This window comes from Lolium perenne, chromosome 2 (genome assembly GCF_019359855.2).
Source record: "Lolium perenne isolate Kyuss_39 chromosome 2, Kyuss_2.0, whole genome shotgun sequence".
NCBI classification, from domain to species: domain Eukaryota; kingdom Viridiplantae; phylum Streptophyta; class Magnoliopsida; order Poales; family Poaceae; genus Lolium; species Lolium perenne.
The window spans coordinates 291498249-291509673 of NC_067245.2; the positions used below are offsets into that span (position 1 = coordinate 291498249).

Genomic DNA, 11425 nt, shown 5'->3' on the forward strand with positions numbered 1-11425 from the left:
GGAAATCGAAAACAACAGTTAAAAATAATTCTGCGCCTACAGAGACAGAAGCGTAACGGAGGGCGATCGCACCGTTGGCCATAGGGCCCTCCTCCCTGCAACCGAGAGAGGTCTCGTTGCGGGAGGGGGGGCTAGCGTGTGCTCTGTGCCCTTTCGGCGGAGAGGAGTTGCAGGACCGTGGCATCGAGCATGACTCGGTGACAATGTAGGTGGTACGGTTTCCTCGTGAGGGAGGCATCCCTGTAGCTGCGGTCATGAGCCCATGGGCGGGCACAGGTTTTTGATAATGGGTATTCAATGTCAGGAAAAAAGTTCAATGCTAAAACGTGAAGGGAGTAAGTAAAACGAATTCGGGAGCCCCCGGCCCCTTGTCGCGCAGCCCTCTTGTATCCCCTGTCGATGGTGTCGCTGCTTCTGCGGGCTCAGGAACTGTATCAACGCTGCCTTAGCTAGAGTGAGAGGCCAGACTGGAGCCTCACGAGAATATTATGGAGGCTAATACAAGATGTAGCTAGATTTGCGAGGTTAAGTGGCTGAATACTACACGATTTTTCTAGCTGAAATTAATGGGTATTCAGCTGAATACCCATGAATAGTTTTGTGCCCGCCCATGCATGAGCCTCAGGCTTGTTCGCGGCTCATACGGGCCTAGGCGGGCATGCAGCTCTGGGCCCGTGGCATAGAAGTTCAGTGTATTGCCTCTTCGTTTGTCATAGGCTCATAGCAGGAGGCGGTGCAAGGCGTGTCATTATCGTTCGGTCGTTGTGTGCTGCGTTGTAAATCGTGTGGCATCGTGTTTGTATCGAGCCCCTCTTTTATCGTGTTATCATGTAGCCTTGCTTCGGCGTTGTACTAACCGTTTTGGCCTCTTCTCATATGAATATATGTGATGCATTTTCTAAGATGTATTAAGAAAAGACCTAACCATTAGATTTGCATTTTCGGCAAGGCACGGAGCAGCAATGGAGTAGCAAATGAAGACCTCGCAGAAGTGAATTATTGACGAAATCTACTTAGATCTTGCGAGAATGGCCATGGCCCATGGATGTGCTATGGAGCTGATGGATGGCGGTGCAAGAGCAGCGGCTACGACAACAGAAATCGATGTGTACAGCGTGCCTCCTAACTATATACTGTGAATGAATAGCATAATTGCTATGGGTGAGGCAAGTACACTTTTAAAAGGTAACGACTCCTTTTTGCACAGCAACGCTTGATTGCTTGATAGTAACGAGATGGGTCAATGTTGATCCCTAACAATTAAAGCGTTGCTAGTTGCATCCGGGAGTTGAAGCTCCTCTGAGTAAAGTCGAATATGAAGGAAACCTGCCTGCCTTACACATTTCAGTATTTTCTGTACAAAGGTCCGAAAGTTCAAAATCATCCGAGTAACAGTTGAATATATAATACTCCCTCCGTCCCAATAGTATCTGCCTTGCACTTGGGAAACCCTTCATTTCAACATTTCTCTACGGGACAAAGCACATCAAAACAGCATAACGCTACAGATTCTTCTACATGTGTGCAAGCGCAACGAATTTTGTACAATCAACGTTCCTCAAACGCTTGTGGACACCGCTTCCTCGTGTCTAACGTATCAACGCATTTCTTCTTCCTTGAGAATCTGACATGTCCTGCGATGTCACAGATAATAATATTTATTTATCACTTAATAGCTGCAACAATGAAGATGGAGAGGAAACCCAGTCAGTCTGACTAAACTGCATGTGCTGGAGCGTTGGTCAGCTAGTTGACTGGGTCGTTAAGTGTACTATGCTAGGGCATTCTCCATTACTTTGATTTCATGATCAGATTTCCAGGCTTGCAGCTATGAACATTCTGCAACAATTGCTTCGGTGCTCCATAAGTTCAAAGTGTGTGTAGTTGATATTATGTTCCAATTATGCAATTTAATTTAAAGATAATGACAACATAACGCTTAGTGCAACAAACATCGATTTCTGCATCTAATGTGACAAGACATGCTTCACAATGTACAAGTTTCATGAGCACCCCCTCCAGCCGCAGAAGACCCAGGCGAGTGCTGCAGGATACATCAGATTAATGTCTAAGCCCTGATTTGGACAAGAAACCTGACAATCAGTTTTCTTGTAACTCAGGATCAACACCCAACGATGGCCCGCCACAGAAAGTTTGCTCCAGGGACTTGAACTTATTCTCCCAAGTTTCATTTAACCCTTGCAGAGCCTGATCAATCATCTGCTGCACCTGGTCCTGCGAGAACGTCTGTCGCTGTCCCCGTTTACCGAGAGAACCAGGGATGGACTTTGATAATTCATCAATCTTGGCCTTGTCAACGATACCAGGGAGTCCATAGTACCTCCCACGATTCCGGCCCCCAACTTCTTGAGTCCATGCAAGATGCGGATCTATCTGCTTATCACCAGCCTCCTCCATACGCTTCTTAAAGCCCTCCTGAAAGATGGCAGTGTGCATAAATGTTATGCTGATAGAACCACTTTGCATGTTCTGCATTGCATTCAAAGAGGATTCAGCGGGCATTGGGTATACTAATAGCTTTCCACATCGCAATGAAAGTCTGTAACTACTATTTAAACGATGAATACAACTCGAGCACCTACCACAGTTTGCTTTGCTCTCTCGCTGACAAATTCCCCTGCACCACCTTTAAGCTTATGTGTCTTGTTGAACACCTCGAGTTCCGACACCTGCTCCCCGCCATTTTCCATGACCTGCTCAATTCAACCAGAATCAGGAAGCACCGTTGAAATGAGTTAATCCAGGGAATGGTCTTTATGTCTTACCATAAGCTGACGATGCATAGCAATGCTCCGTGATCCTGCTGTGTGATGAGCACGACCTGCAGTGAACCGGTTCTTCCTGTTCTGCAGAGACATCATTAAAACTTCCTCTTTAGCCCAGTGTTCGCACAACCTCTCCCACCACTTTGGATACATCCAAGTAGGCGGGAAAGGTTTCCACCGTAATGGGTTCTCGTCCTCAATTTTCTCTCTTGTCTGTTGATCCTTGGGCTCTTCTCTAGCATCTTCCTCGTCTAACCCCATGTGTCTATTGGACTTGTGTGCACCTACAGTTTCTTTGGCTTTCTGCACTGAAGCCAACTCTGCTCTAACCCTCCGCTTCTCTTCACATAGGAGGCCAGCAAACTGTCTGAGTGCTCTGCGCTCAAATAGCTTCAGGCACTCTGCTTCTTTACCCGGGGCCCACTTGTAGCGTTGCTACATCAATTGAAATATAAGATCACCAAGTTAAAGGATTATTTAAATACGTTTATTCAGGTACTTACAAGAAATTCATTCAAAATGGCAGCCCTTGTCTCTCGAGGATACTGGTGCCAGTGGTGAACCACTTCTCCATTGGGTGGAACATCACTGTGCTGACCAGCTGGCACGTAGGTTGACCCAGGGTACTTCTGCTTCATAAGAACAGTGATGGTAGATGCCACCTTAGGACAAGGTGGGCTGACTTCCCAGTTGCTGCCAGGGCGAGTTTACATGTCAAGCATATGAAGATAGGGTGTGTTCCGAAACAGCAAAGAGTTATTAACACACATACTCAATATTGTTTGGTATCAGAACAGGCCTGTCAACTTCCCTACGTGGTTCAATCAGTCTTGTAGAGCGGCGTCCATTGCGCTTACCTGATGATTTTCCATATGATCCTAACACAAGGTGACCACCATCTGCATTCTCCTGGATAAGTGAATACTTACACGTTAAAACAACTTGGATATATTCGACATGCAGAAATTCAAATCATGCTCTTAAATTAGTAATAGCAAGATCAAGAGGCATTTTTTGTCTTCCATAATAAACCCACATCACAGTATTAGCCTATTAGACTATATAAAGTTCTGAACCAAACAATGGACAGTGTGTCTATGCATACAATCACCATATCCAAGATTTTAACCAGTTATGAAATGTCCATAGATCACATCCAGCAAGTTCATCTAATTTCATATTCCACTCCATGGGGGTCAATAGGGCATAATCCAAGCATAGTGAAGTGCATAAAGGGGAATGTATGGAGGAATCTAGGGTGGCAGTGTGGTGGTCGAAGGTTACTATTGAGTTGCATGCACCAACCAGTTCACTGAAAATTAGGTTGGTGACCAAAGGTGGACAGTAAGTGTAGAACATACTACATGGAGTTGAGTGAGGTAGAGACCAGCTTGCTACATGTTGGGCACATGAATGGCAATTAGCTAGGGCGATGAGGTGGTAAAGCGATTGCAGACAATGATTGTCATTTTGTAGTGGACAGAACCAACTTTGACCCCCGCAAAAAAGAAAGGAGATAACCAATTCCGAGAGAAATTTTCTCTTTGTCATGGTCGTCAATAGTCCCATTATGAATATCAACTTGTCCCGCAATCCTTCTCTTAGTAAGAAGCGTTACCTGGAGGTCATACCTGTTGTGCATGCATAGGCTGATGTACGCCCTGTGGTGACTGTGGCTTCACCTGTTGACCACTTTTATTAAGCTGGTGTTTGCCCCTGACCTGTGGAGAGTACAACTGACTGTAGCAGTGTGGAAATTGTTCAGGTTGAGATACACCAGGATTTGAAAAGGCTGGTAAAGTGGCTGCATCAACATTGTCCGACTCACTTGAGCTTGCTTGTGGCATTTGGTGTGGTTGCGATGAGCTTGGACATATATTGGCAATGATGCAGTCAATATCTGGCAGATCAGAATTACATGCACTTGGAGAAGCGGTTGTTTTCTGGACAGGCTCATCCTCGATTGGATGCTCTGTCTGCTTTGTCAAGCGCTTCCTTTTCCTCTTCTGATACACACTGGTACTTTTGTTGCTCCTTTTGCTGTTTGGACTCCATCCAGATGTCTTGCACTGATCCTCACCTTGTGCTGGTTCTTCGTTCATTGCTTGATTCAGAAGATCTATTTTTCCTTGCTCCATGATACTAGAGACATCATTTGTCTGCTGCCCATGCCTAGCAATGCCAGGATGCTGCCCTTGTGTAAGATCTCCACGAACTGAATAACTGGGAGGCAGGGCATGTGTCTGTGGTCTCGAGCCAACCTGGGCGGAAGGCTCTGGTTGTATTTTTTGCAAACCTATAGATTCAGTACCAGATTGCAAACTAGAATTCCTCATACCAGAGCTCACTGTTGTCTCATTGCGTGGCTCAGTATGTGACTCTTCTCTCTCAGTTGGGTGTCTAAGGGGTGCTTTTTGCGCTAACATGCTGTGGATTGGCATCCAGGTATCAGGTCTGAATGAACTGGATGTCTCCTCTCTGTGAACGGATTGACTGGGGTATTGTGCTGGTGTCTGATTGGAGCCAATTGGATGATTATGTCTTTCTACATGCGCCTGCCCAACAAAACAAGACAATGAAAAAATAACATTAGAGAGATCATAATTTTACGAGACTGAAACTGAATTTGGCAAATCAAGACTTCTCATGTTTATTTTGCGAAAATTCTTCTTTCTTGGTGTTCTGCATTTCTTTCCTACCTGTCCCTCTTCAATGAATCTATATCGATGATGGTTGAAATGTATCTATTCAAATGATGACTATGGTTGATTTAGCTTGTTATTGACGGGGAACGGCTCACATTCCTAAATACCAGAAACTACTAATAACCAAATTGCAACGGATATGGCTAGCTAACAAGAGGCACTGCAATACCATGGGTAACTCAAGGAAAGATCTACAGCTTACAACACAATCAAGAGAAGGCTCAGGCAACTGAACTCTATTTTTACAGTTTATAAGTGAACAACATCTGGTCCGTGCCACTGCAACAGCGGCACATTGCTGAACTAATCCGACATTGCATTCTAGTATCCAGAAAGAAAGAACACCAACCCCAAAACTGTGTAGATAGACAACAGACCTCCGGCTGGCCAGAGTATGTCGATGTGAGCGTCACGGCGGTTGGAGGAAGCGCGACGACCGAGACTGTTGCAGAATCCGGGGATGCGTGGTAAGTCCGGAGGCGCCCGGCGTCAGCGACGAGCTCAACGCCGCACACAGGGCACGCGAAGCGCACGAGGCCAGCCGGCACGCTGAGCAGCGCGCTGCAGTCGGCGCACGGCATGCGCGAGGGCGGCGGTGCCGGCACGGGCACAGGCACAGCGGCGGCGGGCACGCGGCCGGGGATGGGCAGCGCCCGCCGCGGGCGCGGCGGCGGCATGAGCTCCGGCGGGAGCGCCTGCTGGGTCCCGCAGTCGGGGCAGGCGAACTCGGTGAGGCCCCGCTCCACCTCCAGCGTCTCGTTGCACCCCGCGCATCGCACCTCCACGAAGTCCGGCGGCGGCGCCGCCATCATGCCCGTCGGCGTGGGGGAACGGATTGTGCTTCAGTGACTTTGTCAGCCCACAAAGTCACTGACTTTGTGTCACTTACAAGTGGGGTGACACAAAGTCAGTGACTTTGTGGGCTGACAAAGTCACTGAAGCACAATCCGGGCAACGGCAGTGGCTAGGGTTTTCCTTTGGGGTCCGTAGGGAACGGGCATGGCAGTGAGATGTGAGTCAGGTTGGCGAGAGCCGACAAGTGAAGTCAGACACTTGTGGCTTAGCCCCAGCAGCGGATCCACGGCGCCCCTCGGGAAAAGAAAACCTTCGTCCCGTTTCTCAGAGGTGACTAGGCACTAATTGTTTTCCCGACGAAATATTTCAGCCCTTGTTAAGAACCTACTAGTAAGCCTTGGCGCGGCGGCACGCCGCGCCCGTGGCTGCTTTTTTGTAATTACTGTTGGCATATGTAGTGGTGCAAGCCAGTCAAGGCCAGCCAGTCAATAGCGTCGAGTCAATAGCGTCGCAGAAGATTGCGTGTATGATGGTTAAGGTGGAGGGCGATATCTAATAAGACTTGATCGATAGTCTATCAAGTCAGGTTTGGGTAGCTGCTGCCATGCGAGTTATAAGATACAGTAGAGTTAAGTTCATATTATTTGAGATCAGCATGAATATGGCAGGATTTATCTGAGCTTCATGGAGAAGAAAGATAAGCTAATGAAAAAGTAGAAATGCTTTACTTGGATACCATATATGGTCATTTGAACACAATACTATGTATTAAAGTTTATACTATGAACACAAACATGTGACCATTTATGCATAACATCGCTAGCACATGCATATGTTTAAGCCATCTTAAGGGGTAGATCCCAACCAATAGGTAACCCATAGTAGGACTGAAAATAGATGACAGGTAGATAACAGCTCCCATCCAATTGAAATTGCATATCAGAAAGGAAAATCAATGCAGTCGACCTGTTGGAAGCACCTAACCTGATGCACAGAAAACGGGAAGACAGATGTTAAGCGCATGGTACAGAGTATTCGTTTATCAGTAACCGTACATGCAAGTGTGGAAGTACACTACTACTACAGATCGTCAAGAACTTGTGGGTATATGATATTTCTAGTTTCAGTACTTGGTTTGCCGATTTAACATATTTCAACTATTTTTAATCCCTGCATCGTTGTCACTCTTGAAATAGAAATGTTCCATTGAAAAATATTGGCTTTGGCAACGACAGATCTACTCTTTCCAACGTCTGTCCCTGGACCTTGCCAACGGTCATCACATTGCAAAGGCAAATTGGGTATTGATGGCGTTGTAATGTAAAAATGGCCACCTCGATGACGAAGTATTCAGAAATATTCTTGGTACCCATATGTGACCTTTCTTGCTCCTTGTCATTAACTCTTCATCAAAAATCCATTCTCGGAGCCTCGTGCCATGATCCAGGTGCCATTGCATAAATCAATGGATTACTTAATATTTCTGAGTAATATTATAGGTCGCTGGAACATCGCTTTCCATAAGAAGACAATCTTCCTGAGAAGCAAACCAAGAACTCTGAGTGTAAGTATCAGCTGCAATATCTCCTTCCATAGAAATGAAGTCACCTTCAGAAGCAATTTCGTCCATGGCAGGTGAGAGGCACATATCTGGAAAATATCCACCGAGAGGAGGAGATGAAAGCAGAAGTAAATAAGAAATACTTTTCAGCGGAAGGATAATTATAACCGATTGCCTGCTACACGTTCGTAAATGGAGCGAACCATGTAATGAACTATTCAACTTGGATAACAAAAGCAATCTGTCTAGTTTTAGGATAACTTAACAGAAAACATAATTGGATGTTTATCTTTTCTAACAGGGACAGCAAGAACAATATGTCTAGTTATAGGATAAATTAAGCTAAAACATGATCTGATGTTTATATTCCAAATGGAAACATGCAAAGAATATAGCAAGGGTATAATCAAAGGTGCGCGGTTGGTTTCCCACATGAATACAGGCAATTTAAATTCACCAAAATCATGATTTGTGGTTTATCAAGAACAATATGTCTAGTTACAGGATAAATTAAGCTAAAACATGATCTGATGTTTATATTCCAATTTCCAAATGGAAACATGCAAACAATATATCAAGGGTACAATCAAAGGCGCGCGGTTGGTTTCCCACATGAATACAGGCAATTGAAATTCACCAAAATCATGATTTGAGGTTTATAAGTTAACCTAAAATATGATCTGATATTTATTTTGAAATGCTAAACTTGGATAGTAAAGCAATATGTCTAATTACAGAAAAACCTAGCCTAAAATACGATTTAGCTACATGATATGATTTTCATTTTCCTAACATAGACAGTAACAACATTACGTCTGATTAACCTTAAGCAGGGACTGATGTTCATTTTTACTAACTTGGACAACAAAACAAATATGCCTAATTATAACATAACTAAGCCTAAAAACATAACCCAATGTTTATCTCCCAGAAGGAAATATGCAAAGAATATTGCTAGAGTTCACTGAAAGATGACCTATTGATTTTTCACAATAAAAACATGAAATTGAAACTGACCAAAAAACATGATTGAATAATTGTAAGCAATGAACCGCTGTGCGTCGATGAGTGGAGTGCAACATGTAATGAACTGCTCAACTTGGACAGTAAAAACAATATGGCCAACTGTAGAACAATATGGGCAGTAAAACACAATATGAGCTAACTTGGACAGCGCGTACAAATATGTTTAGTTAGCTCCAACGTGGTCTAATGTTTCTTTTTCAAAAGGAAACACACAAAGATTATAGCAAGAGCTCAATCCATTATGCAGCGTTGCTTTTTTCATATGGAAACATGGAAACTGGTATTCACCAAAAGTCTGATTGATGCGTATATATATGGGCATCAGCTGAAACAGGCTGTGAGTAGCTGCCTTGCAGAAAAGGACCACGAACACAAAGATTATAGCAAGAGCTCAATCCATTATGCAGTGTTGCTTTTTTCATATGAAAACATGGAAACTGGTATTGACCAAAAGTCTGATTGATGCGTATATATATGGGCAGCAGCTGAAACAGGCTATTAGTAGCTGCCTTCCAGAAAAGGACCACGAATGAATTTGGCTGATCCAAACGGCAACATCATCAAAGAACCAAGCTTGGAGAGGGAGGACGTCACCCTTATATAACAGAACACAAAATTAATTAGATCTCAATAAAGAAGTGGTAATAGGAGAATCAGCTCTATATCTACACTACATACATACTTCCTACTTTTGTTGCTTCACAAAACCATAGAACGGCTAGTGGTGCTTCAAAAGTTTGTAAATCTGAATGACATGCAAATTAATTCACATCAACAGTGCCTCTAATTTTAGTTATTCTGCAGCTAATAATTTTGAAGATCCACATTGTAATTATGTTGCGTCCACCAGTAAAATAAAATATATAAGCGTCCATTAAAATTGGGATTGGATTTACCTTGTTATAGGAGGACACCACTTAGCAATAATAGATCATGATACAGTAGAAGAGGCCAAAACAAAGTAAGAAAAAACAATGCCCAAAGGAAATTCACCTGGTCAAATAAAACAGTAGTATTTAAAATACATAGGAAGATTGTTGAGCACCTCGGCCAACCAATCGCATCAAGAAACAGTGCGTGCCTACACCACCCATGGTTGCTCTGTTGCATTTTGATGGAGCTACAGATTCATCAATTAAATCACCATACCTGAAACAGCAGGAAATTTGGTAGTCATTCATCGCAATTTAGAAGAGAAAATCTATCTCCTGTCCAATATCAAATATGATGGCATATATTAGCGGAAAGCAGTAATCTGAGAGTACAAACTGTGCTAGAAGAGCAGAAGAGAAAAGAATAAATGTTCATGAGATGCAGTCCACCACACTAAAGCACCACCCAACATGCGTTTCCAGGGGTTCCTGCTGATGATTAGAAAAAAGAGGAAAAGGAGAACGAAGGGAAGACAATATCTGACCTCACCCAAATCACCCACCAGCAGCCTTACGTACAGGAAAGCAACGGCAACAGCCACAGATAGTCTAGAACATGTCAAGCGGTGCAGGAGACAGGTAAATGTTGGAGTGCATCAATAGGGGGCTAGGGTTTGGGATGCCTAACAGATGGAGCGGGGGAGAAGCTGTCCATTTGCCACCATCAAATACGGAGTATATTGCAAGGGCCAAGGAAAGCGGATCCAAAGAATAAGAAGAAAAAAAAAACTAAACCGCCTCCTCCCTGAATTGCTTGCCGGGCAACATGTACGGACGTTTTTTCCTGGCCACGGGCACATCGGCGTGGAGCACCCGCCACCAGGACCACCTCCGGGAGGATCCGGCAAGGCGCGCCACCAGGTCGTCCATGCCGCGGAAGCACGCGCCGAACGGTCATCAATAGGAACACTAACTCGTCGAGTGAGGCGAGCAGCAGCCCGTGAAGACCCTCGAGGAAAGGGGCCTAGACAGAAAAGAACTCACCGGGTAGGGAGAGAGAGGAGGGCGCCGGCCAGGGAGAGAGAGAGGAGGTCACTGATATTGGGAAAGGGGAGGAGCGCGAGAGGCGTCGGTTTGTTGCAGTAGATGGGTGGAGAAAGGAGAAGATTGACCGGGAGAGAGGAGGTTGCACTGGATTGTTCTAGATAAGCACCACTGTCACCGGAACGACGCCGCTTTAAACGTGTGGTACATATTTCTAGAGAAATCAGACACCGATTAACCGGGACTCCCGAATGAAAGTGCACGAAATAGGAAGAGAGACGGCTCACAAACCGGTAATCCGGTAACCCTCCAGCCCAAAAAAAAAAAAAGAAATTGAAAATAACCGATGGAGTGAAAAACTGGAGGCAAAGACGTGTTGAACAACCATTGGAAGAATCAAAGGATAATTATGCCATCTACAGTAGCCCAATCAATTAGAGAGTGCTAAAATGTTTAGCAATTATATAGTGTATAATTATTTGCAACCAATAAAAAATACACCATGCACTCTCCACATGATATCAAAATGACTACACTAATCTCATTGTCTAACCCGTATTTTAATATTTTACATGTGACTAACCAACCATATTTTATTTTACACTTACTAGCAAAAATGCCCGTGCGTTGCACCAG

The 11425-nt window shown here is 44.5% G+C and overlaps 1 protein-coding gene and 1 long non-coding RNA gene across 2 annotated transcripts; both read right to left on the reverse strand.

Annotated features, from left to right (window-relative positions):
- Positions 1-1939: 1939 nt before the first annotated feature.
- LOC127336266 (uncharacterized) lies at positions 1940-6340 on the reverse strand. The gene is made up of 7 exons (XM_051363059.2): positions 5869-6340; positions 4418-5341; positions 3559-3695; positions 3290-3479; positions 2787-3221; positions 2604-2714; positions 1940-2436 (listed from the first exon to the last, which is right to left on the reverse strand). Exons 1-7 carry the CDS (start codon positions 6301-6303, stop codon positions 2101-2103), a joined length of 2568 nt encoding a protein of 855 aa, XP_051219019.1. The 5' UTR covers positions 6304-6340; the 3' UTR covers positions 1940-2100.
- Positions 6341-7297: 957 nt separating this feature from the next.
- LOC127336267 (uncharacterized) lies at positions 7298-11206 on the reverse strand. Its single transcript, XR_007873230.2, has 2 exons — positions 10291-11206; positions 7298-10022 (listed from the first exon to the last, which is right to left on the reverse strand). It is a non-coding gene; the product is annotated as an uncharacterized lncRNA (long non-coding RNA).
- Between the last annotated feature and the right edge of the window lie 219 nt (positions 11207-11425).